The sequence below is a fragment of the Pelmatolapia mariae genome, linkage group LG22 (assembly GCF_036321145.2).
Source record: "Pelmatolapia mariae isolate MD_Pm_ZW linkage group LG22, Pm_UMD_F_2, whole genome shotgun sequence".
Taxonomy (NCBI): domain Eukaryota; kingdom Metazoa; phylum Chordata; class Actinopteri; order Cichliformes; family Cichlidae; genus Pelmatolapia; species Pelmatolapia mariae.
In genome coordinates, this window is record NC_086245.2 from 22,232,986 (window position 1) to 22,260,972 (window position 27,987).

The following is a 27,987-nucleotide window of genomic DNA, read 5'->3' on the forward strand; positions in this document are numbered from 1 at the left end:
CATGACTCTAAATGAAAAAAAAAACGTAAAATCATTACGTTAAAAACCGAGGTTAAATGCGCAGTCTGTTTTCTGTTTTTTAAATTAATGGCATGTTGTTAGAGTTGGCAAATTACCCTAAACAGTTATCGTATTAAGTCAGATGCGATTTTTTTATAAGTGAAATAAACGAGGATAATAATTAAAGTGATTTAAGTCAACCGAGTAAATAATAAAGTTGTTACGTTGACCTCTTGTCGTCTCCTCTATTCTCAGCAGCATCATTGGTACTTCTCAGCATCCCGGAAGTCCAGCATCATTTTCTCTTTCAGGAAGAGAGAGACGCATCATCGCCAGAGCTTTGACAACAACGGGGACACTGGCAAAAACATCGGCCAGGCCGGCAGACATTCACTCTGTTTTGCAAGTGGAAATCCAATGAAAAGGGTACCCTTTTTAAATTCAGACTAAAATAACGCTTGTGAAAATCTTTGGTCTCTTTTCTCAGCCAGACAGCTAGCTGTCCGACTAGTATAATGTTTAGCTAGCTGGTGACTTGACAGGACATGGCCTGTTCACAAGCTAATATTAGCTCCTTAGCCATAACAAATAAGATTAACTCCAGGCTAACTGAGCTCGTTTTAAAGGGCTGCGCTCTACTTTAGCCGTTGTGTGCTGCCTTCGTCGTGTTTTGGTCGAAGCGGATCAGTGGTCAGACGTTGTACGTTAGCTGTTTAGCTTAACCGAGCATCAGTTTATGACTTAGACTTGCACGTTATGTTTATCAGTCCAGGGTTGGGTGTATAGGAAATGCAGGGATTTAGGGTTTGTCGTTTTAGCTTGCTTCGCAGTTACGGAGATGACTTGGTGACCGTGATGCTAAGCAGCTGCATCATTCTTCTTGACCACGAACAATAGCCCTGACTGTGCAGTTTAAAGTCAGCTGTTTCATCACTGTGGTGGGGCGGTTTCTTCATATATGGGGGTTTATACACTCGTGAACAATGTCAAGAGATTATAATTATAATGTCACTGATACCTCTGCTTTTTCCTATTTAACACCCTAGTTTTTTAGCAGTGTAGTACTGCATAAAAAATGTCTTTAAAGAGATGCCCATAGCAGAGAGACACCATTTTTCAAATTTTGGTTGTGTACATCACCACAGTGAATGAAACAACTAATATGTAGTTGAAGTGCAGATTTCAGTGTTGGACAAAAAGAGCATAAAAATGTGAGGAACTAAAGCGTTTTTTTAACACAAGTCCTTCATTTCAGGTGCTCTAAAGTAATTGGCAATTAAATTAAGAAACTAAAAGGTTCATTTCTAATACTTGGTTGAAAACCTTTGCTGGCAATGACAGCCTGAAGTCTTGAACTCATGGACATCACTGGATACTGGGTTTCCTCCTTTTTAATGCTCTGCTAGGCCTTTACTGCAGAGGTTTTCAATCCCTGTTTATTTGTGGGCCTATCTGTTAAAAGTTTAGTCTTTAACAAGTGAAATGCATCCCCGATTGGGTTAAGCTCAGGTGACTGACTTGGACATTCAAGAATATTCCACTTCTTTGCTTTAATAAACTCCTAGGTTGCTTTGGCTGTATGTTTTGGGTCATTGTCCATCTGTATTATGAAACGTCGCCCAATCAACAAGCAGACAGTATCTCTGAACATCAGAATTCATTCATCTGCTTGTGTCCTGTGTCACATCGTCAATGAACACTAGTGTCCCAGTGCCACTGGCAGCCATGGATGCCCAAGCCATCACACTGCCGCTGTTGTGTTTTACAGATGATGTGGTATGAGCTTTTTGACGCCCTCTCAATCCTTTATTCTTGCCATTATTCTGGTAGAGGTTGATCTTGGTCCAAAGAATGTTTTTCCAGAACAGTGCTGGCTTTTTTAGATGTTTTTTTGTTGTTGTTGTTGTTTTTTGTTTGTTTTTTTTAGCAAAGTCCAATCTAGTCTTTCTATTCTTGAGGCTTATGAGTGCCTTATATCTTGCAGTGGACCCAGTGTATTTACTTTCATGCAGTCTCCTTTATGGTAGACTTAGATATCAATACTCCTCTCCTGGAGAGTATTGTTCACTTGGTTGGCTGTTGTGAAAGGGTTTCTCTTCACCATAGAAGTAATTCTGCAAGCACGCAACAATGTTGGATTCCATGTACGTCCAGGCCTTTTTGATTTGCTGAGTTCACAAGTGGTTTCTTTCTTTCTCAGGATGTACCAAACTTTTTCATTACTAATATTGTAGCAATTTCTCAGATGTTTTTTTTTTTCTGTTTTCACAGCCTGAGGATGGCCTGTTTTTGTCTGCTTAATCGATAATGACATATATACTCATGGCAACTTTATTAGGTATACCTGTTCAGTTGCTTCTTTACATAATTACCTAATCTGTCAACTACGTGGCGGCAACACATTAGCTATGTAGACATGGACAAGGTGACATGCTGAAGTCCACACCAAGCATCAGAAAGCGGAAGAAAGGTGATTTAAGTGACTTTTTGTGATTGTGGTTGCCAGATAGGCTGGTCTGAGTGTTACAGATATGGTTGAGCTAATAGTAATTACCTCCACATCCAGCTCTAGGGTTTATAGAGATTGTTTAGAAAAAGAGAAAATATCCAGTGAGCAGTAGTTCTCTAGGCAAAAATGCTTTGCTGATTCCAGAGGTCAGAGGACAATAGCCAGACTGATTCAAGCTGATAGGATGGCAACGCTAACTCAAATAGCAACTTTTTACAACCAAGTTATGCAAAAAAGCAAAATTTGTTATAGGTTTGCTACACCAGCAGAGGACCACATCAGCTACCACTGCTGTCAGCTAAGAACAGGCAATTGAGGCGACAGTTCACACAGGGTCACCACAATTGGACAATAGAAGATTGAAAAAAAGATGCATCATGACTCTCATTTTCTGCTGCAACTTTTGGATGGAAGGGTCAGAATCTGGCTCAAACAACATAAAAGCATGGATCCATCTTGCCTTCTGTCAGTTGTTCGGGCTGATGGAGTTGCTACAGTGTGATGGATATATTCTTGGCACACTTTTGGCCAACTGAGCATCTTTTAAACAAAAAGCCTGTTATTACTGTATTATTCCATTATTGATGACCGTGCCCATCTTTTCATAACCACAGTGTACCCATCTTCTGATGGCTGCTTCCAGCAGGATACTGTTCCATGTCAAAAAGCTTGTTTATCTCGAACTGGTTTCTTGAATATGACAGTGAGTTTACTGTACTCAAATGGCCTCCACAGTGACCATATTTCAATCCAATAGAGCACCTTTGGGATGTGGTGAAACAGGAGATTCCCACCCAGTGCAGCCAACAACTCTTCAGCAACTGTATGATGCTATCATGTCAATATTGACCGAAACCTAAGAGGACTCTTTCCAGTAAAAGAGGGTTCAACCCAATAATAACTGGTAATTAATCAAGTGGTCTAATATGTTTAAAGCAAGGAAAAATATGGAGAGAAATACATCTCAAAAGGGGTTGCAAATGCTTAGGATATGATTCACTAGCGTAAACTAAGATTTACAAATGTGTGCAATGATTTGTTTGTAAGCACTGGCTGATTTTTCCCAGCAGAAGAATGTTCAACATGTAAAAGCAGATTATTGAAACCATATATTATATTTTATAGGCTATTGTGTAATGTCTGTAATTGGTAAATCACATTTTCTATGTAGAAAAAGAAATGTTAATTTTTTTAGGAAAAAAAACCCCCGCTGCCCAGATGTCCCAGTTTTGCACTGGCACTTGAAAGCAGCTGGCAGCATTCAGTCTTAAATGTGGGCATGCGACATGGTCTGTGCGTATCAGGCGATTCGTTCACATGCATTTAAAGTTTTGTAATAGGGCTGTTCGATATAACGATATATATCGGATGACGATAGAAAAACGTCTATCGTTTCATTTTACACTATCGTTTGTTTCGTGGTGTCGCAAAATAAACTGTTTACGGCAATATTTTTTCATCATTTTGATGGTCACTGTAGTGGCTATATTAATTTCTTAAAGTTCTCTCTTTCTCTTATATTTAATATAACCACACTACGGACGGACAAGCGCTTGTTTTTTATGCGTTTTCGTTAGCAACAACGACGGTAAAACCACGGCGTGTCCGCTTGTTTATTTTCCACATAAACCTTTCACAATAAAGCTCAAGATCCTGTTGAGGCTTTTCAAAATAAAACGAGTCACGTGAAAGATGCAGAGTATTAACGGATGAGAAGCAAAAAAGAGCCGCCAGGTGCTAAAAAATAAACCATAGACTCAAACGTTAGAACAGGCTTTTCTCCGCAGCACGCTGTGTAATAAACACTCACAAAGAAAACGGCGGCCGTTACAACTTACGTCTAAAAATGTATAGTTCCATGCATCAGTTAAAACACTCGACTCCAGGTACACGACGCCCAGCTGGAAACACTTCACGCAAGTTGAGATGCCCGAGATTCACAGAATTTACAGGAAATGTTACATTTTTGTAATTTATATCGTTATATCGACGATAGATGTCTTAATATCGGGATATGAGATTTTGGTCATATCGCACAGCCCTATTTTGTAAGTGAGCGACAGAGCTGTTACGTGTGGTTTTACACATTTGTACGCATAGAAAGGTTTTTAGAAGTCAGAAATTTGGGATTTTTGAGCTAAACTTAATATATTGTGTGTAAGTGATCAGTATTAGTTTAGATGTACGTATTTGTAAAATAATTTTCCTTGTGCTCAAACTCCTTTGTATTTGTGTGTTGAGTCCTCAAAAGTTACACACAAATCATTTCACACATTTGCACAGCTCAGTTTATGCTTGTGGATCATGTTGTACGCATTTGCAACCTTTTTGAGACATATTTCTCTCCATAGAAAAACAAATGTTAATAAACTTACTCTTATAGAATAAAAAATAATAGTAATAATTACTTTTCCTTCGACCTTCACTGCTATGGTCTCATCATATCATCACCATCCCTGATAGTCCAGAGCTGCAGAAGAAAGATTATAAAGTGATTGTTACTGCCTGCGTAACATCTTTTTTATGATTAGTCAATTGACTTTGCAATTAAAATTAAGCATGCCACAGTATAGCAACACAGCGACAGGATTATCCATAAGGCAGAGCTTTGGTGGCATAGCACACTTGGTTCCTGAGAAGCAGTGAGCCTATAGTCTATAGTTGAAGAACCGAATTTTCCAGTTTGATGTGCACATTTAAACATTCAGCACGACTGCTTGCTTCTTCGCTCTGTGGGAGATACACTTGTGTACACTTTTACCTGTTTCAGGTGCAGGAAGGGTAAACATGGTGTCATCACTTTTATGAGTGGGAGAGAAAGTCAGGCCTACGCAGATCTTTAGTGTAAGTGCAACTGCTTTATCATCTCAAAGTCTGAACACAGTGTCAACAAAAGGATTGCGTGTGACTCAGGAGTGCAAAAGCTAACTGGCATGAAGCTTTATGGCACGTCATTGCTTTGCAATGTACAAGTGTCAAGGAAAAACATGCCAGCAGAGCATAAAGGAATTGAGACACTTGGAATCATTTGATTCTAATAGATTGCATCATTTTGGAACAGTTTTTGTGTTAAATTTTTGCTTTTTCACTCCATACTTATTTCTGTCTATGCTGTTTTCCCTTTTCTAGACAAATGAAGTGACCAACAGGAAACAATGTCATCGTTCCAGGTGGTGGATTCATCGCCAGGCAGCAGCGTCAGCGTGATGGAAACGTCCAACTTTGCACACGTTATCTTTCAGAATGTGGGAAAGAGTTTCCTACCCCAGGCACCCTTGGAGTGTCGTTACACCCTGACCCCTTACATTACTCCCCACCCCAAAGACTGGGTGGGCATTTTCAAGGTACAACACGCACGTACACACACACACACACACACACACACACACACACACACACACACACACTACAGCTGCTATTACTCAGACCACGCTTCAAAGACAAAGGCAGGCATAATCGGTTAAAGACCAGACGTTTATATAATAGGAATCATTTGTGTTACCGAGACATACTTAGTGAATAAAACAATTTCCCGCCCATTATACGAGTGTTTTTTGACATGGATTATGTGTTAGCGTTTTATTAATTGGCCATAGGTTTGTACTTGGCACATTAACACATACATCCGCCTTGACGCTAATGGCTGAGCTCTTCTCTACATGCCTAAAACCTCACCGCAAGCTTTGGTGTGGTTGCTCTACATGCAGAAGGAGGAAGAGTGTGCATGGTGGGCTGGTTACAGTAGGTCTCACTGGAGGGGGGGATGAGGCAATCATTTGGTACTCTTTATGAACCATTCTGATTCCTATTAAGAACACACACACACACACTCTTTTGGCATGTTGGCTCACCATCTCTTTCCATCCTTTTCGCTGCTTCCTGCTAAGCAGCATCCCCCCGTGCTCCGTCCTTTTATCGGGGCCATCAAATCTCACACGTAATTAACAGGAAATGTGAACGAGGAAGCTTAATGTCTCGTAAAGTCAAAAGACAAACATTTTATCGTTGTTTAAGAACTGACTTCAAATCCACCAGCTCAATTAAAAAGGAATAAAGACGCCGCGTTTATTTGGAAAAAAAGTCGATTGGAAAATGTAATTATTGTGATCCGTGCTAATGAAACCTGTTTGATGGTTAGAGCTTCATGGCAGGGAGCAAGCAGACCACGCTTCTTTAATCCTTTTGACGTATACGTCTGTCTTTTGTGTGTGTTCACAGAGATGTTATTTTACAGCAGCAAAATCTCTGCAGTATCAGTGTATACTGTCTGTTACAAGAATATTACCCCTTTCAGCTAATAATTATTCTTTTTTTTTTTCTCTTTTTGTCAGGTAATCAAGTTTAGTATTTAAAGGGGTTTTACAAATGGTAATGGCCCCTGGAAATCAATTGAATGATTTTTACCTCCTTTTTCCTCTGTTTGGCGGGTTTAGTTTGTTTGTTTCTGTTGGAAGGATTACTTCCAAGGGACTTGGACTAAATTAGAGGTGATTAACCTTTGGAGTCAGTCAAGATCTGGCTCCAGAAATTAGTTTGAAGGATTTTGTACCATTGTGAGCAGAATTGTACATTTAATATCAGCTCTACATACATATCAAATAGGATGTCCTAGATATTCTTTTTGATCTAGAAACTCAGCTTGTACATGGCACAAAGAGAGACCTCAGAGCCTCTGGCAGAGGGATGAAGTATCAGACTTCCCCTGCATGGTTTTCACTGGGTATTTGGAAACTGTAAGCTTGCTTATTTAAAAAAAAATGACTGTTTACATTTGACTTTTTCCTCAAACGTCTTGAACTCACTGTTGAATACTCTGTGTTTGAGTCCTGGAGGCAAAACTGTTCCACAGAGATGACTCAGGAAGAGAATATTTTCTTCCTCTTACCTCCGACATCCACAGGCGTTACCTGAACGCTAGAGAGACTGAGTAATGAAGCCGAGAGACCAAGTCACAAAGCTGACTTTCTGAGAGGATGACTCAGGTGGCTCAGAGAGGCAGTGCTCAGTTGAGTTGTGTACAGACACCCCCTAGTGGTCGAAAATATTCATAGCCCACAATAAGGATCCTGCTGTAACAAATGTGCTCCTAGATGGTGTTGCATTGAAACAGTACTCACATACACAGTGAAGATCAACAGTTCCCATTACAATCAAGCTTGCTTAGCTTTCTTTCTTTCGTCTCTTTGCGTCACTGAAAAACATTTCAACATATTTGTTTTATTTGGCTACTGACAGCCTGATTTAGTTTGATGTTTGACTCACGTGCACACACACACACACACACACACTAATGTACACACACTAATGTACACACACATTCATCTCCCTGAAAAGCCCCGTGGAGGTTTTTGGTTGTGGCATGTTCGTTGGGTCGGCAGGGAGAAACCCGTTGTGTGAGTGTATAATTAAAGTGTCATCGTGCTGTTCCCTCACACCTCGGATGAATGATTGATAGCTGCTTTGCCTGTGATTATTTTATAACAGCACTCATCTGTTGGAATGCCACACCATACCTAACCAAGTGTCAGTCAACTTCACTCTGCAATTAGCAAAATTATTTATGTCTGTTCTCTCTTAAGCAAATACACATGACCACACGAACAAACCTGGCTGGAGTCCCATCGCAGCCCCGCTTCTCACTCAGATGCTGTTGGGGGTGGAAGGAATGTTCTTGGCAGCAAGATTTCACGTTGACAATTACCATTTGTTTGGAGCAGCATTATACGCAGCGTAATGGGGTTGATGCGGCACACACTGCAATTACGTTTCGGTGCAACAACATTATCAAATCTGAAAGCCTGACAAACGTTTTGAGTAGCTCGGGTGATTTACTGTCGTCACCTGTAGCTTCCGTGTTTTGTTTTTGTTGACTGTTTTTTGTACTTGAAAGTCATTTAATGATTTAATCAGTTAAAAGTCATTTGTTTTAATATTTTCCTACAGAAAGAGTTTTTTAAAAACTTGGCTTATTAAAAAGAAAATCAGCAAGCGTTGCCTGGTGATCATCTAAGTGTGATATTCTTTGGTTAACTCTTCTTTTTTTTTGTCTTTTAAGAAAACGTCCTGCACTTCCACAGGTGGTTGAGTTCACCGCAGCTGAAACGTAGTTATGCAATGTCACAATAATGCATCACGTACTTATGAGTACGAGTTACAGCGAGGTATGCATGTGCACATGCGTCCAAGACGTGCACGGCTGTATGTGACAGATTTACGATGCACGGACCTGAATTGGGACGGGCAGGACGACCTTTCATCATCTGTCTTCTAACAACACATGAAATCCAGGGAAATCCATTTCCCTTCTCATTTTCTGTAAAATTTTCACCTTATTTGTATCCACGCTCCCGCTTCCCTCGCCTTTTTTTCCCCCCCCATTTCTTCGTGGGCTAGTCTCTGCAGCCCCCACGAGCCCACGATTGTATGCAGACCAGGCCCCCTTGCCCTCCCACCCTTTTCTCACACCTTTGCTGCCCCTCTTTTTTGTGGGTCCAAAAGGGGCAGGAACTGAGGGGAAGGAGTGAAAGGGGGAGGAGGTGTGTGGAGAAATGAGGGGTTTTAAATGTTTCCATTCTTGCTTTGAACATTGGATGTAGTCCTCCAGAATGCTTCATCAAGCATCTTTTCAAATCAGATCTAACGATTAACACATGTTTGCTGGAAAATTTGGCCTTCTTCAGCGTGATTTGAACTGCAGCACACAACTTTTACACTGTGGGATCGTTTGTTTATTTTTGTTTTTAATGTCTCCTCAGGTGGGTTGGAGCACAGCCAGAGATTACTACACCTTCGTTTGGTCTCCTATGCCTGAAAACTATGAACCAGGAAGTACTGTGCACAGGGCTGTGGTGTTTCAAGGTACAGCACACACATACACACACACTCGCACGCACACTTACATACTATTTAAACCACTATACAAACCCAGGGTATTCCAAAGTTACTCCTCCATTTTACAGTGCATATAAAAACCAGCACTTTTATTTAATAAGGGAACACGACCGCAAACTGAGGCCTGGGACCTGAGCACCTCTCAAACCACACACAGACACACACAGACACAGACAGTTGAGGGCCTGCAAACTGGTTTTACTGGGCCTGGAACGGTCAGATATTACACAGTGAAAATATGAGAGCACACTGCGGTGTGTCAGGAGTCAGTAAAACCGGTTGGCTTCTGGATATTCCTCTACTGCCCTAGAGGACCAGGGCTCACACTTGAATAATGTGCTTCAGTTAGTTTCCAGTGTAACCTTGGAATGCTCGAAACCAGCATATGTAATGTATTTTTTAGCTAAATCCTCTGCATAAGTCTTCTCAATGCTGGTGATTTTTTCTTTCTCTGCTTTGAAGCAGAACAGTTGAATGGATATTTGGGGTGATTTTGTAAATATAGGCAGTCTAGAACAGTTTTGAGCAGGTTTGGTCTATAAAAGAACCCATTATGTTAATTTCCAGCTGCGTGTTTTTATTCTTGGTCTATAAAGAAGGAGCTTTGCATGATTCACAGTTTAAGTTCTTCGTGCTGCACCTGACACTTAAGCTTTTATTTCAGGAGATATATGTGTATATGTGAACGATTATAAGGAGGGACACAACATGCCCCCCTTACGTGCCAACATTATGTTCTTTTTTTCTTTGCTGTGCAGGTTATTATGTTCCTAAATCTGACGGAGAGTTTTACCAGTTCTGTTATGTCACTCACGCTGGTGACATCAGAGGAGCCAGCACACCCTTCCAGTTCAGGTCAGCTACGCCCACCGAAGAGCTGCTGACTGTTACTGAGGATGACAGCAACTCCGACATACTGGTCGTCACCACCAAGACGGGCCTGCTAGAGGTAGAATGCACAAAATGTTATTATTTATTTATTTCCCCAGTTTTCTTAACCCCTCTGGTCTTGAGTCACCAAATAGCGATCTGCAGTGTAACTGACTATAGAATCAGCACTCTAAATAGGGGAAAAATGAGAGGTAAATGTAATAAATTGCAGAAGACCAGAAGATAAACGTGACCAAAAATCCCCTTCAAATTGAGTCGATCTGATTTTTTTTCTGCTTCTCCTTCTGCCTGTTAGCGTGTGGAGGAAGCACAGCAGGAGCGCAGGGAACTGCTGAAAGCTATGCGTCTCCTGCAAGAGGAGAAGCAACAGCTGCAGGAGGAGCAGAAGCGACTGGCCAGGGAAAGGGAGCAGGAGAGGGAGACGTGCTGCCTGCTGCGGACACATAACCAGGTTAGAGGTAGTGGGCTAAGTTTTGAATAGTACAGGCTCCCACGGAGGGGGAGGGAAACCTGTAGGGGCGGCTGTGGCTCAGGAGGTAGAGTGGGCCATCCACTAATCAGAAGGTCAGTGGTGCAATCCCCAGCTCCTGCAGTCTACGTTTCAAGAATCCTTGAAATGTAGTTCCGCTGATGCATTCATTGTGCATGAATGTCAGACAAGGAGCTTAGGCCTAGAATAAAGTCAGAATGTGTGTGTGTGAGTAAGTGAAAAGGGGCTCGTAGTAAAAAAGCACTTCGAGTTCTCAATTAGGAGTAGAAAACTCCTGTATAAGTGTCCATCCCAATTAATGAATCTTAAAATAAATAACTGGTATTTCTCGTTTTTTCTTTTCGTTTTTTTTTTAAATTGCGGTTAAATTTGGAACCCTGAGCAATGTTCCCAGCCTTAAAATAGCCCACAGGTTTTTATCCAGTTGTGACATGACAGGCCTACGTCAGCAATGTTGGATTAGCCCCATAGCCTACATCTCTCATCTGCTTGTTGTCATCGCCAACAATGATGAACTTGTTTTAATGTCCGATGGTAACCTCAGCCAACCCACAAACCAAGCAATTAATATTCCTAACATTAAGTAACAGAGCTCATTCTGTCTTCAGTTTAAAAGTCAGAAGTTTTATTTAGAATGGTATTTAAAAAATCTGAAGTCTTCACTCGCCCTAAGCCCCGTAGTAGCAAAAATATTTGGGAATACTCAGTAGAGTTCAAATGTCCATACATGGATAAAATAAATAAAGACGGTAAGGGTATATATGCAAGCTTGAGATTGAAGAGAGTTAAGACAGTTTCGGTGTGTTTGGGTGTGTGTGTGTGTGTGTGTGTAGTTGTATTTAGTGTATGGGTGTGTACAGGTGAGTGTGTAGATGGACACAGGCTTGGAGCCAGTTCCTCACCAGTGATCATAGGTCTGAAAACTTCAAAGGGCTAAATTCATGTATAATCTGTTTCCATGTTTGACAGACACAAAAAGCTGCTCAGTGTGTGTGTTTGTGCATGTGTTTGTGTGTGTGTGTGTGTCTTTTTCTCCCTCTTTAACGACCTGACTCAGTGGGCCAGAACGGAATTGGGACACAGTTTTTCTTGGGCATCTGGCGTCAGGGACGATGCCATCGCAACCACAGAGTGAACAAACATGACGTCAAACGCACACACACACCCACGTGCATGCGCCTGCACAAACCCCCGTCCCCCCCGTCCGCTTACGCTGTCACACTCACATTCAGGTTCTACACAACAGGGCCCCTCTAGTGTGCATTTACACATGCACAAGCATGCATGCACACACACACACACACACACACACACAAACGCACTCATTATGCCACCCGCTTGCAAACCCTTTTAGTCTGTGTGTGGAATGAGAGGAGGGTAGTCCGCAAAACCGCCTGTCTGAAAAAAGAACCCTGCCCAGCCTGAGGGACAAACACCACTCAGTCACGCGATGCAGTGGCCACTGCTTTCTCACTGTCTTATTTTCTTCCCTCTCCCTTTTTTTCTCTCTCCCTCAGAGTTTCTTAATTGGCATGACGAGGAAATAAATTTTTAATCCAAGTTAAAATGATACGTTTAGAAAAATCTGTCAAAATGAATAAAGTTTTAAAAAAAAATCGGTAAACCTCTACACCCAATTCGTCCGCTCTGTCCCTCACACCTTCTTCACTCACTCACTCACCAGGATGAGTCACATTTTAGCATTTTATGAGATCCTCATTTGATAAGCAGTAGCTTGGCACACACGCCCAAAAACAGTCACCTCAAGCTAGCTCAATAAAAGTAGGAGAGGGGAGTTGGCAGAGAGAAGTGAAACCCAGAAAGTTGCCAGGTTTTTCTGAGCTTGAAGCCAGTCTCTTATCGCCCCCTAGTGCAGCTTCCTGGTGTAGGTCCACAGGCTGCTTTGAGTTAGTCTGTTGCTCCTTTTTTTCCCCTTTTTTCTTTCTTTTTTTTTTTTTTATGAAGGACAAAATCGCCATAAATTACACACACACGCTCTGTTATTACCATGCTGCTTTTCATTCAACAGGCATGTCCATCTGCAGATATACGACCTGTGTGAATAGGGGTGTGTGTGTCATTTGTAAAACATTTACAGTAGGTGCGTTAGCTCGTGGCTCGCTGATGAAAATATCCTTTGAGTTTCTTAACGTGAAAACATAAGTACATATTTTGTGGCTGCTAATTTTACGACTATACTTTTTATAAGGTCTTTACGCACTGCTAAAGTGCTTCCCAAACGCCAGCCGTAAAAATCATACAGTAATCTATGCAGAGCCAAGCCCAGAGGCAGACGGGCCTGAGTATGCGTTGGAGTGTGCATGTGCACTCTGTCTGTCTCTTGTATGTCCTTGACTGTGTAGCTGTGTGTCTGTCTTTCCTAGTGTGTGAAGGAGAATGGGTGTGTTAAGGGCTCATACTACAAAATAAAGAAAGGGTGTGTGCACAGGTATGTTGTCCTGTCACAACCAATATTAGCTATGCATGATTTAATGTCGTTCACTGCTAATTCGCAGCAAGTTCAAACAAGGTATTTCCTCTGCAGGCACACCACACGGAGAAAACAAAACTGATATCATCTGTTGTTTGATAGCAGTAAATTGTTTTGTACTTCCACTACAGGATGCTACTGAACATTTTTTGGAATCTACATAGTTATTCTGTGCTTTGTGTCCAACAAAAGACTTAATGAGTCATAACTTGTAACCAGTTATTTATGAGTGATGAGATAAGGCTTTATTGAACCCCTAGAGGGGAATTCACATGTTACAGCTGCACTAGAAATATGCCGTAGAGGTCGAGAACAGTAATAAATAATTAAATACAGTTGTGGTCAGAAGTTTACATACAGTCATCGTGGGCACAAATGCAATGTTAATTTGGGGCTTTTAATGATTTCTTTCAACTTTTTACAGGATGGCATGATTGCATAGTTTAGATCTTTAATTCAATTCAATTCAATTTTATTTATGTAGCGCCAAATCACAACAGAAGTCGCCTCAAGGCGCTTTATATTGTACAGTAGATCGCACAATAATACATACAGAGAAAAACCCAACAATCATATGACCCCCTATGAGCAAGCACTTTGGCGACGGTGGGAAGGAAAAACTCCCTTTTAACAGGAAGAAACCTCCGGCAGAACCAGGCTCAGGGAGGGGCGGCCATCTGCTGCGACCGGTTGGGGTGAGAGAAGGAAAACAGGATAAAGACATGCTGTGGAAGAGAGATAGAGGTTAATAACAGATATGATTCGATGCAGAGAGGTCTATTAACACATAGTGAGTGAGAAAGGTGACTGGAAAGGAAAAACTCAATGCATCATGGGAATCCCCGCCAGCCTACGTCTATTGCAGCATAACTAAGGGAGGATTCAGGGTCACCTGGTCCAGCCCTAACTATATGCTTTAGCAAAAAGGAAAGTTTTAAGCCTAATCTTGAAAGTAGAGATAGTGTCTGTCTCCCGAATCCAAACTGGAAGCTGGTTCCACAGAAGAGGGGCCTGAAAACTGAAGGCTCTCCCTCCCATTCTACTTTTAAATACTCTAGGAACAGCAAGTAGGCCTGCAGAGTGAGAGCGAAGTGCTCTAATAGGGTGATATGGTACTACAAGGTCATTAAGAAAAGATGGGGCCTGATTATTTAAGACCTTGTATGTGAGGAGCAGGATTTTGAATTCAATTCTGGATTTAACAGGAAGCTAATGAAGGGAAGCCAAAACAGGAGAAATATGCTCTCTCTTTCTAGTCCCTGTCAGTACTCTTGCTGCAGCATTTTGGATTAGCTGAAGACTTTTCAGCGAGTTTTTAGGACATCCTGATAATAAAGAATTACAGTAGTCCAGCCTGGAAGTAATAAATGCATGAACTAGTTTTTCAGCATCACTCTGAGACAGGATATTTCTAATTTTAGAGATGTTGCGCAAATGGAAGAAAGCAGTCTTACATATTTGTTTAATATGTGCGTTGAAGGATATATCCTGGTCAAAAATGACTCCAAGGTTCCTCACAGCATTACTGGAGGCCAAGGTAATGCCATCCAGAGTAAGAATCTGGTTAGATACCATATTTGACAAACAAGAATTGGATACAGACTAAAAAAACTTTTAATATTTAGTTAAATGTCCCTTAACAAATAATACCTCCATCAGACTTTTTTTCTGGCATAATTCAGATTAATATTTGACCACTCTTCCTGGAAAAGTTTCATTTAAATCGGCTGGCTTCCTGGCACGGATCTGGCATTTAAGCATAGTCCAAGAGTTTTCAGTGGGATTGAGATCAAGACTTGTGGAAGGCTATTCCATAAACTTAATCCAATCCAAAACCAGTTTTGATGTGTGTTTGAGATCATTGTTCCATTGGAACACCCATGTGTCCAAGTTGAAGAATTTGAAGGTAGTCCTCCTTCTTTATACCATCCATTCTATGCAGTGTACCAGTATGACTGGCAGGAAACCAGCCACCGAGCATGATGTTACCACTACCATGTTTGACAGTTGGTACAGCATTCTTAGGTTTGAAAGCCTCATCTTTATTCCTCCAGTAATCTACCTTGTCTGTCTTTGTTTTGTGTGAGCATAAAAGTCACATGAGATGATGAAGGCATTTGGCTCGTCCATGTGGGCAGCTACAAATTTCAGTCAAGTTTGAAGGTGTCAGTTTTGGAGCAGAGGATTCTTTCTTGGTCAGCACCCTCTAAGGCTATGCATATTTAAAACTTGCTTCACTGTGGACAGTGGTGCTTTGTTTTTCCTGGGTTGATCCTGAACATCCTAACAAATTTCTTCTCATCTGAGGGTGATAGTCCCAAACCTTGGTAAAGATACAGCTGAGTTACATACAGTTGTTTGAGCTGATGATCTTGAAATCTGTAGTTCTTTGCAAATGTCTCCCAAAGACCCTCCCAACTTGTGTAAATTTAGACTTCCCTCTCTTCACTGAGTTCCTTGGACTTTCCCATTGTTCTAACTAGCGATCAGTCCAATAAGTGCTGTCAAATAAATGCTTTTTATGGCGAACTGAAGCTACAATTTGTTGTCAAGATGATGTAGAACCTTCAGTACCACTTCACAAAAGATTTAAGTGAATGTATGTATATATTTGAGCTTGTATGTATACTTTTGACATGTTTGAGAGAAGGATTAGGGAAAATCCAAAATAAATTCAAACTTTTACACCCAGTTCTTGTTTTTAAAGTCCTTAAAGATCCTGGAAAAAGGACAGTTAAAGAAAATCACAAAAAGTCCATAATTACCATGATGTTCATGGCCAAGAGGAGTGTGTGTGTGTGTGTGTGTGTGTGTGTGTGTGTGTGTGTGTGTGTGTGTGTGTGTGTGTGTGTGTGTGTGTGTGTGTGTGTGTTTAAGCTTCTGACCACAACTTTTGATTAAAAAAAAATTCTATTTATGCTGTACAAATGATAAGAAATATATAGAGACAGTAGTATTTGAAATATAGTGAATGGGTTTGGCAGGGCTATAATAGAGCTCTTCAGCTACTGAGATTGACTGTAGTGGCTGTCAGGCTGATGTACAGCTACCTCTCTGGCCCACAGGAGCTGCTGCGTTCTTCACAGGGCCTGTCAGAAGAGAGGGAGGAGGTAAGGCGGAGGCTGACAGAGGCTACGGACCGGGTACGCCAGCTAGAGGAGGACCTGCTGGGAGTCACTCAGAGGGGCCTGCAAAAGGAGACAGAGCTGGATTGGTGAGTGAAGAATGGCAACATGTAACCATCAGTCATCCATTTGAAGACAGACTGTTTACATAAATCTAAGCGAGCTTAACATCAGCCTCACAGATGTGGAATATGTGTCGAATAGTTTTGCATGCATGTTTACTTCCCAGGTTTAAACACGCATACAAAATTGTGCCAGATGCTGCACAGGAATATGTCAGCCTGGCTTTAACATATTTCACTGGCATTTGATGGCTCTCATTTGATATTTTCTGGCCTTATACACACACAGATTATACCCATCAGTAAAGCCATGTTTAAGGTGTCCACTTAATTACTAAATAGCTTTTTGTAAGAAAAACTTTAGATTTATAATATGAGACACAAGAAAGCACTAAAGAAGTTGTTTTTCAATATGTCTTTCAGTCTGCGTGATCGCTTAAAGAAGCTGACAGCAGAGAGAGACAGTCTGGAGAGCCAGCTGAAGAATGAGAAGGATGAGCGAGATCTTTATAAGGTGAAGAAGTGTTTTACATGAAAGGCTGACTTTTTTTTTTTTTTTAAACCAACCGAGGGTGTGTTTTTGTCTGCATTCTTACTTGACCCATTCTGTTTAACTGTTTTGCCATATGTGTAGGCCCACCTGCGCAGCACAGAACTGGAGAACACTAAGCTGAGCGCAGAGCTTCAGATGCTAAAGGCAGTGGAGCTGAACCGGGAGGTGACCATCGCTCAGTTCCAAGAGGAGCTGGAGAGGCTCAGGGCCTGCGTTGCACAAAGAGACAGCCTGGAGAAAGAGCTGCTGGCACACAAAGCTGACAAAGTAAAAGTGTTTGTGCATATTATTGCTGGCAACACTAAAATAGTACTCAAAATATAAACAAAAGTGTTCACTAATCGCAGTGTTAGCACTTTGATGGTATAGCTGTAGTAAAATCAGTTGCACTATATTTAAATTCCTTCTTTCTGTCTTTAGGCAGAGCTGGCCCGTGTACGTGAGCAGCTCCGTCAGGCTGAGGAGCAGCTCCAGGCATCCCGGCAGCAGGCCTCTCTGCTAGCCTCGGAGCTGCGTGACTCAGCCAGTACTCGTGACCACACGATGACCGAGCTTTACCGCGCCCGCTTAGAGGCCGACAAGCTCCGTGCCAGTTTAGCTGATGCCCAGGCAGAGTGCCAACGCATGGAGAGCCAGCTTGACCGCATGAGGAGCACTGCACAGAAGGAAGTGGTCAGTGGTCGACTTCCTTAATATCTGTCCCTGTGTTTAGGGAAAATAAGTTTAGGGAAATCTGTAGCTAAACATGGAAAGGAATTTTCACACTTTTCAGTTTTATTTAGATGGATGATTTTTATATGAGAGCTGAGGACAACCGATTTAAGCAAGAGAAATTTGAGCTGTTTACCATTTTAACAAAGAACACAGTGCAAAGAAGATTTTGGAGTTGAGCCTTTTTTTGTTTGTTTATAATTTATTGCTGAACAGTTTGAACTGTGTTAGATTACAAAGTTCCTGCCTAAGTCGTTCTGAGTCTCAAATATTTGTTATATTAAAATGGAGATAAATAAATTCACAAATACTTTTTTTTTGTTTGTTTTTATTTAATCAATTTTTTTAACACTGTGTGTTCAGGGTGTTGGGACCAATGGGGACATGACACCCAGCATGATTGTGGTGTCAGAGGCAGAGGCTGAGCTGCAGAGGGAAGTGGAGGAGCTGAAGCTGCGTCTCCACATGGCTGCTGAGCACTATAAGGAGAAGTACCGGGAGTGTCAGCGCCTCCGCAGACAGGTGGCCAAACTGAACACAGCGGAGTCCCAAGGGGTGAGTAATTTTTAGCAATGCTCATCAGGCTGAAAAGAAACTTTTCGTTCAGTTCCATATATGCCTAAACCAGCAAAATTGCATTTCATTGATGTGTATATCTTTGCAGGAGCCAAAGAGAAATGCATCTACTGAGACAACACTGGAGCCACTGACCCCTAGCCCAGAGTCACCAACAGGAGGTACATACATTCAGATAAAGGGCATATTCCATCTATCCATTTTCTGCCATTTATCCAGGTCCAGGTTGGGGAGACAGCAAAGACGCCAAGACCTCCTTCTCTCCAGGCTCCTTCACCAGTCAAGAGATGTAATTTCTCTAGCATTTCTGGCTGACCACTTCAACTGCCTCCTTTCAATGTGGAAGAGTAGCAGCTCAGTCATTCTGAGTCCCTCTTGAATGACTGAGTTCCTTACCTTATCTCTGCGGACCTGTATTCACAATCTCAGTTTCTCACGACCATAGGTGAGAGTAGGAACAAGATCAGTCAGTAAATCGACAGCTTCATTTTCATACTCGGCTTTCTCTTTACCACAACAGACCAGTTTGGCATTCGTATCACTGCTTATATCGCACCAATCCACATGTCACTCTCCCCTAACTGGTGAACAAGACCCCAGGATACCTAAACTCCTCCACTTGAGACAACAAATCATTCCCAACCTAGAGTGGGCACTTTACCCTTTTTCAGCTGAGAACCACGGCCTCACACTTGGAGGCACTAATTCTTAACCTAACCACTTCACATTCAGCTAAAAACTGCCCCATTGTAAGCTGGAGGTCATGGCTTGATGAATTCATCAGAACCACGTCATTTGCTAAAGCACTGTTGCCTTACAGTTCGACTCCACCATCTGGCCACTGCTTTTCTGTGTGGCGTTTGCATGTTCGCCACATGTTTGTGTGGATTCTTTTTGGGGTACTTGGGCTTTTTCCCGTAGTCCAAAGACATACAATTAGTGGGGTTTGGTTAATCGGTGATTTTATTTTGCCATAGTTGTGAATGTAAGTGTGCATCATTGTATGTCTATCTGTGTTAGACCTGCGTCAGATTAGCGACCTGTCCAGGTCGTACTCACCTCTCCCCCTGTGGTAGCTGGGATAGGCTCCTTGATAAAGATAAGCGGAACAGAATGGACAGATTGATAAACTGATTGCATATCATTGAGTGAGATAAGCATTATTGGTATGTTTTTGGTCATTGTAATTCTGGAAGACCTATCCAAGATCCATCTTCAGTGTTCTGGCTGAGGGAAGAAGGTTCTTGTCCAGATCCATGGACCCATCTATGGCCCCTCAAGGCAGAAAGTCATCCTGTATCTTTAGCAGAAAAATAGCCACAAAACATAATGTTTCCACCTCCGTGCTTGACTGAAATCAAACACCTAATTTTTATTTTGGCAGTCTCTTTCTCCTGTCCTTGTGCACCTCTGGATCACTTCTGCCAGGCTGCAAAAGGTTCGCTCATAAAAACTCCACTCTGTACCCTTGTACTTGTGCTGCTGCAGATTTCTCCACAGGGTTTCAGTGAAAGACCCACTGTTTTCCACCCAGTGCCAAGGAGCTGAATTATGGTTAATGCCTTCAGCTCATATTTCTCTGTGTAAAACTCTTTACACTTAAATAGGTTTAATTGTAACTTTGTGTTTTTACAGGAAATATAGCTGCGGCAGTCCTACAAGAAGCTGTTGAGATGACAATCACCCCAGACGTCAGCAACAAGGAAGTCACAAATTCTGATACACAAGTGTGCACAGAGAAGGAGGAACAGAAGACACTGAATACACTTGAAGAGAAAGCTGAGGTGAAGGTTGAAAGTCAAGTGAAACAAATGGATGATAATGAAAAAGACAAAGAGAATGAAAAAGAGGAGAGGAAGGAGAGCCTGCCGGAAGAGAGCCTGAGGATGGCGAGTTGGGTAGAAGTGGAGAACGAGAGGCTGGGCGCTGAGGAAAACAGTGAGGTGGAAGGGGCCCTGAATATGGAGGAGCTGAGGGACGGTGCCGAGGAGCAGGGGGTGCTGGAGGTAGAGGAGAGGTGCATGGAAGAGGCAGAGAAGGAGCAGACTCGTTCAGTGGAGGAGGAGCTGGCAATGATGGAGGAGAAATGGAGGGAGCAGTGCGCAATCAACGAGACACTCAAACAACGGCTGGCTGATGAGGAGGAGCGATTCAGAGTAAGACACAAAGACATAACCTTAAGATTAAGTAAAGCTCAGAGAGAATGTGATTGTGAGGGTGTTGGGTCTCATTCCACAGCAAAAAATAACAGAAATGAGATATACTGGTTAAAATAAATACTGATAAAGTACAACTTTGAGGACATAATTTGCAGTATATTCACAATATACAAATTTCACTATACAATTTTAATAAATTCCTAAAAGTTACAGAAACTGAGTTTATTCATATTTTTAGCATCAACAAAGGAGTGGTTACAGTTTTATCTGCTAGACTTGCCTTCATGTTCCAGCACCTTGAAGTGCACTATGTGGCTGTATACCGCCACATAGTGCAGTTCCAGTGCAGCACTCTGTATAGACTTCCCTGGCTTTGCGCAAATGCCTGCTCCAGGAGTTCAGTGTTTTCATCACTGGTGGTAATAGCAGGCGTTCTGCTGCATGATTTGTCAAGAGCAGATCCTGTTTCGAGAAATTTGCCATGGATTGCATAAATTGTGTTATGCGCTGGAGCAGTGTAGTCGGGGACTGAAAAGCTTCTTGCTAAGTAGGAAATTTTGCAATGCCACTCCAGTGTCACTTGGCGGACCATGGGCACAAAAATGATACACTTACAAAAACTGTAAAACCAAAACTGTCATATGCTCATGGCCTCAAGTCTTTCCAAATAAAACCTGGAATGAATTAGAAAAAAGGAAGTATATAGTGCATTTTGGGACACTCCTGTATGTTATATAGCTATACTCAGTGTATAACAAATTGTTAAAAATTGCAATAATATCATATCATGTGTGAAGTATTGTGATAATATCATATCGTGGGGATTTGTACCTCTACTATTGGTAGATTTTTTTCCCTCTGTGCTGCTTTCATTGTCAAATTCAGTTTAATGCTCTTTTATGCACAATCTACCATTAAAATAAAACACAGCTGCCTGAAAAACATTGTTGTACCACGGTCTGCTGTGCCATGCATAAACACTTTAATGTAATACCCATTCATTCAAATGGAATTTGCTGAACCACAAAGCCTGAAGAACAACAAATGTCTAACTGCCCTAGTACTTACAGTATGGACCATACCTTCCAATGGGCGAGCCAGCATGTGTGGTATGTGTGCGTGATTCAGTAGAGACCTTGCATTTTGAATGTGAACCTCCACTAAAGTACCAAATAGCATTTAATCTCCATGAGTGAGTGTGTGTTTATCGGCGCTGTAAATACAGCTCTCCCTCAACTTTGATAGAGTCTCCTGTCTGGGGCGAGCACCCCGGGTCCCAAGCTGCTCTTAATGGCCCCGGAGACTGACAAGCGAGGCAGCCGCAGAGCGGCATGCTTTACGGCTGTTTACATCAGCCACCCAGAGGAAGGAGAGAGGGAGAGGAATAGGCTGAAGTGGAGGGTGTGTGTGGGGGTGCATAGTACTACATTGCTGCGGACTCCCTTCACCTGAACTTAACCTTCTAATGCCGTGCCGTAAATTTATGATAGAAGGAAAACGCGAGAGAGGACAAAAGGAGATGAAAGAGAACAAGTGGGGGAAGCAAAAGAAGCGAACAAAATTTAAGAGAGAAAAAATTGGGATAGACAGATGGACATGAAGCAGAAAGAGAAACCATGGGAAGGGAGGGAATCTGGAACCTTTGAAATGGGGTGAAATTAGAGAAGACGGGCAACGGGCCATGTAAACTATCCCACAGGGTCAGTTCTGTTAGAGGCTAAGAGATTTACTACGATCCCCTGGTCCGCTTCAGCTTTATGTTATGTTATGTGTTTTATAGCAAGGCCCACACATCTGAGGCTGCACCAGGTGAAATTAAAACCAAATATTTTCACTTACCTGACTGTATGAAGGCTGATTTTGGTCTTCTCAAGTTGGCACAAAATAAAAGCAACAAGTAAAGAGGTTATTATCAACTAAAAGCTGTATGACTTGTATGAATAAAAATACTGGTGGCCACCAATGCTATACCATAGCCTAATACTACATAAAAGCACCTATGGTATCAATTTGAAAAAATCCTAGGTCACATCGGCCTCAAGTTATCACGTAGACAGCATTTTCAAAACACTTGACCTCTGATCCTGACTTTGAGGTCAAGATCAAAATCGTTCAAACTGGTCTGAGATTTTCAGCAGATGCACCTATGGTATGAATTTGAAAATCCTATATTGCCTCTTTCTTAAGTCATCATGTTCACAAACTTGGGTGTCCATGCTACCCCCGTCCGGTGGCGTGATGAAAATACTCCTGAGCTGTACAGCCCTTCAGCGGTATTGTACAACTAAGGGGTAAAAAGTTGAAGATTATTAGTTAAAACTATGGTTGGCAATTAAAATTATTGGCTAACCATACAGATTGGCAGTTGGAATAAAAATAAAAGTTTTGGAAAAACTGATAAAATTGTTACAACTAAACAAAAAAAATTTGCTATCAAGACATAATAGATTAACCTCCTAAGACCCGAACTCTTCCACGACGTGCATTTTTAATTTCTCTTTGATATTTGGGCATATTGGGGCCCGATGAATGTAAAAACAAAGAATTTCTTGATTTTTTTTTTTTTACCTTATTTTTGTTTTTAAGAAAAATGAGAGCCACAAATGAGGATATTCATTTAAAATTTTGATAGAACAGTAGCAGCATAATGTCCTCGTAAGTGGATATCAGGCCCATGTAGAGCAAAATTGAGTATTTTGGTCAAAATAACCAAAAATGTGATGTCCACATATGTGGACGGCAGGTCCTAGGAGGTTAAATGAGCTGTTATTAAATTGAGCCACAGCTAAACGTTGAGGATGAAATTGCTAATCTGAAAATAATTGGTAAGAGTAAAGTGTAGGCAAATCCTAGTTTTAAATGAGTTTAAGATAATACAGTTGAACATGAGTGGAGCTGTTGATAAAGGGATTCTTGAGCCCATCTTACAGGTCTGTACGTCAAATGAAAAAAAATGCTGAGATGTACTGTGCTGTGAGTTGATTGTCTTTATCTATTTCACTAGGTCCAAATGGCAGAGAGAGCCAGCGAGGTCACCGAACTGAAACGCAACCTTGCCCAGGCTCTCAGAGACAAAGAGCAATTACAGGAGGTAAAGATGCCACCACCAGTGCTCTCTAAATGAATTTCAATGCAACATTGTTGTTTTAACAGCAGCTCAGCACTTTCATTCAGGTTTTCCACTTGTCTGCACATAAATTGTGGCCATATTGGCCTGAATTCAACTAGTTATTATATTATATTATATTATATTAATGGGCTAGACAACTTTATGGTTAGATATTGTTTTTGTATTTGTATCCTTCATGTCACTAAACTAAAAAACTGATTTTTGTTTTAAATTTGTGACAGAAGAGGAGAAAAATCCACTGTCACCATGGAAATCGGTCTAAAAACAGTGAAAATGTTAATGCACTCTCTCCACACATAGTGCCCGAGCACTCTAGAAACTTTTGCATACTCAGTTTTGCATAAATTAATCTATTCATTGCAGGTAAAACAGTGCATATTTCAACAATAACCGCAACTTAAGGTTATAAAACTTTAGCCTCAACATTGCTCTTACTTACAATCAAATTCACAAACTTAGACAATGTAGACTTTGAGCTGAAGCCCAGACCAGTATCATTGCTTTCAATTATAGGAGGTGTATGAACCATTTCCATAGCTTTTTCTTCCTTACTCAACACTCCCCACTCTCCTCTAATTAATACATCTATACTTGCTTCTTTCGCCCACTGGTACAGTGCCATTAGATGGTGCAAATGCCACACAACGTGTCTGTTTCACCTTCCCAACCCTGGTTTAAATGTTAAACCTGATAGCAGCGCACTAATGAAGTCATCAAGAGAGGAGATCGGGGAGGAATAGTGAGAGTAGGGAAGGAGTTACAAAAAAGAGAGAGGGTGAGTGCTTCTATCAGCAAAGCCAGAGCAGAGGGAGCCAGAGTCTGACACCCATTACAGTAATGAGTAGGGTACTAATGCGCTTGCTTCAGATATAATCACAAAGGGCAGAAACAATGTAGACGGGAAACTTAACTCTTAAGATGAAAGCACTTACTCATCTTGTGGCTCCAACTGTGAAAAAGGTTCTGCTGAAATGTTAACTGAACGACTTATAAAACTGAGACTGACTGTGGTTCTGTACTTATAGCATCAGGAGGATATCCAGGACTTTTTAAATGAGGTGGGGCCGTGAAATGTAAAGTGTAAAGCTCTCTCGCATCTCTTCTGTAGCAGTTGCAGCGTTACATGTCCAGGCAGAGGGAGCAGGAGGTTGCTGTTCAGGGTGCTGAGGTCCGGCAGCCAATGGTGCTGCGCTACCCTCTGCCCTACCCCCAGGATCCCTCCCCTCCGCCGCTGGTGCCGCAGAGGCCCGCTGAGCTGCAGTACGGCAATCCCTACTCCACCAACACCACAAGAGGTAGGGTCAGAAACTGAAATGATTTACTCGCACTCTGTGTCCCTGCTACTCCCCTGCTGCTTTAATGTGTTAATCTTTTTAGATCGGGTGGATGTTGCACTTTCCCCTGAACACGTGTCCCGTCCCCCACCTGAGGCTCCATCCTGCACCCCTCCCTGCGCACCTCCGATCTCACCGTCTAGCCCGGGTCTGGGAGCACCAGGCTGGGATCGAGAGGTGGTCTGCATCCAACCCTCCCGCAGCACAAGTCCCCCCGAGACCCTCGAGCATCCACCAGAGGAGCCACAAAATGTGAGTAGTGGTGTATCTAGCTCAAAACTGGAAAACACATTGTTGGCTGAAATTCTATATTAAGTGTATTTATTGTTATTATATATAAATAATGCATTGTATTTCTGAATAAATACAAAACCATGATTGGCAGCATTAATTGACCTCTCTACATAACTTTGGAGGGATATTTTAAATCACTGTGACTGTGATGCGATCCCAGCCGTTGCTTTCCTACCCCGGCTTTTTGTTTTTGCGGTCAGTACCGTCCTGCCACGATAATCCCGCATTTACTTCACCTTTCTCCGTCTCTGGAGGATTTCTCCCCCGCTAAACGAAGGGAAATGCAGCTTGGCCTTAAAAGACGGCGCTTAGAACTCATTTGCATGAAGCTCTAATTAATGTCACTCCTTCAGAGCTCAAGAGAGATGAAGATAACAAGAGCTGGGGGAGAGTAATTAGAGGAGGTTTTGCATAAGGACAGGCAGAAGATGAGTTAGAGACTGTCGGATAATGGGGCATCCTTGTTTACTGTCACGTAATAGAAACGTAGGTACACATAGTTTACTAACACACGCTTCATTTACTTTAGTCGTACTCCTTTCTTCCTGTAATTGTCTTTAGAGGTGGTGTTCATTAAAGCATTCAGATCTGTGAGCAAATAGTGGAAATTTTCTTTTTCTTTCTGTGTGTGTGTGTGCACCAAAGGTGGGAGATGGGGCTCAGCAGTCCTGTGATCATCAGCCCAACAGACGCAGTGAAACCAGGAGCAGCTTCTGCTTTGACTCCAGGTAGGACATTCATTTTCAACACAAGGTGTCCTAGAAGACACGACACATAAAGAAGGTAACAAAATAACGCACAAGAGCATCAATAAAAACAGACGCACAGACAGCTGCTTTGTTGGGAGTTTTTGCTTTGGAAAAAAAAGATTTGTATCAAAGTAGCCACTGATTCATTTTCTCTCCACAACTTAAACTGCTCCAAGTAAGACCTCTTCATTTTGAACCCCGGTATATATGACATAACATGCTAAATGACACAGTCAGAGATTTCTTCCTTATGAACATAGAGGATCACATGAAGACAGAATTAATTTATCTGTTTCTGCTCTTACGGGAAGAGTAGCGCACAGAGCCAATAATTACCCTGCAGGGGGGGTAACACAGTTGCTTATTGCAAGTGACTCAACAGCTGCTTTTCAAGAGGCACACGTCTCTGGCTTTCATTAGTTAGTCATAATCTGGTCTGTGGAGCAAAAGAGGTCTACTCCATTACAATGATCCACGTGGAAATTCACATTTCTTTTTCAATTTTTTATCTCTCTCGTATATCCACCAACCCCCGACCCCATCCATTTTCCCCTCATCCCCTTCCGCAGTAGTGACGTTCACAAGCGCTGCCCGCTGTGCGAGGTGATCTTCCCGCCGCACTTTGAGCAGCGCAGCTTCGAGCAGCACGTCGAGAGCCACTGGAAGGTGTGCCCTGTCTGCTCCGAGCAGTTCCCACTCAACTGTCAGCAGCAGCTCTTCGAGCGGCACGTCCTCACGCACTTTGACGGCCACGTCCTCAACTTTGAGCAAATCGAATGAAGGGGAGGGGGTTCCGGCATACTGTATGGGTAAATGTGTGTCGCTATTAGTTGATTTTGACTCGGGTTTGGTTAATTTATCTTGTTAACATACAATCATTTGCACTTTTGTTGTGATTTTTCTGGGTTTTCTTTCTTTCTTTTTTTCCTTTTTGTTTGGAACGTTTAAGAGAATGTAGTCTACTTCTGAAAGGAAGCAGAGTTTGTACTTAGGCGGGTAGTCCTCCCAAGTTATTTAGCAGCTTTCACGTTAACATACAATCATTAACATTCAGGAATAGTGCCACAATCCTTTGCTTTTCTAGCATCTTTCTCCTCCAAGGGATTAAATGCACAAATATATATATTTTGTGTTCCAAAACAATTCACAGCCACAAAGCTGAACGGGGCTCCGAGGGAAAGCGTCTTAAACGTCCCTGTTCTTTTAACTTCTCCGAAAATGCATACACCAAGTGAGAAATCATCCAAGGCAGTGAGTCGTCCTTTATTTGTCCTCAGAGTATGACGCTTCACAAGACGCGAGAGATAAGAGCATAAATGCAGAGTGAATATGAATATGTGACATCTTAAAAGAGTCGCCTGTGTGTGTACATAAAAAGTGAAGAACTGTGTAGTGGAGATGAAATATTGTACGTATGAGATGGTTTAAACACAAAAGAAAACAGCACTACATTTTCATGTATCTGCACTAAATAAGGCTTTATTCTGAATGTACTGTACATAAATGAAAAGAAATATAAATTGTGGCGATACCTGTGAATTATGTCGTGAACCCGCCTCCCCTTATCATTACCTCCCTCATATTTAAAAGAAGACAGGACCAATGATGTTTTACTTCCTGGCGTGCACTTTCTTGATCTTAGGTCGGCCGTACGAAGCTGGGCTTAGGAGATAATGAACCTCGTTTTTGGCTAAACTGGCTGCCGGACACGGGGTTAGACTTGTTACGTACTTTCATGTTTTAAAGTCACAGTCTGTTAGCCCTCATGACTGAATGTCGTTTATGTGCGTCTTCACGGGGCTTCATCACCACCGCTTGTTTATTTCAGTCATTATGCGTGTTGTAATCAGGCTTTTTAAGAAAAAGAAAAGAAACGCACATGTCCAGTCATCACAAGACAACCCTGTGTATGTATGTCACGTGTCCGACGCAGGCCTTTTCATGTGAGAATGGTTTAAGTGTGTGCTGCAAAGATCTTTATGAATAAAGTCAGCTTGTCTAAATGCATTTTGATGCTTTGTT

The 27,987-nt window shown here is 41.9% G+C and overlaps 1 protein-coding gene across 1 annotated transcript; it reads left to right on the plus strand.

The window, feature by feature from the left end:
* Positions 1-259: 259 nt before the first annotated feature.
* On the plus strand, positions 260-27,972 carry tax1bp1a (Tax1 (human T-cell leukemia virus type I) binding protein 1a). The gene is made up of 17 exons (XM_065471107.1): positions 260-426; positions 5,639-5,853; positions 9,265-9,367; positions 10,159-10,349; positions 10,587-10,742; positions 16,338-16,486; positions 16,883-16,973; positions 17,094-17,279; positions 17,433-17,684; positions 18,087-18,278; positions 18,388-18,460; positions 19,935-20,455; positions 23,463-23,549; positions 24,697-24,883; positions 24,966-25,174; positions 25,862-25,944; positions 26,535-27,972. The coding sequence occupies exons 2-17, from the start codon at positions 5,665-5,667 to the stop codon at positions 26,743-26,745; spliced, it is 2,880 nt and encodes a 959-aa protein (XP_065327179.1). The 5' UTR covers positions 260-426; positions 5,639-5,664; the 3' UTR covers positions 26,746-27,972.
* Positions 27,973-27,987: the final 15 nt, after the last annotated feature.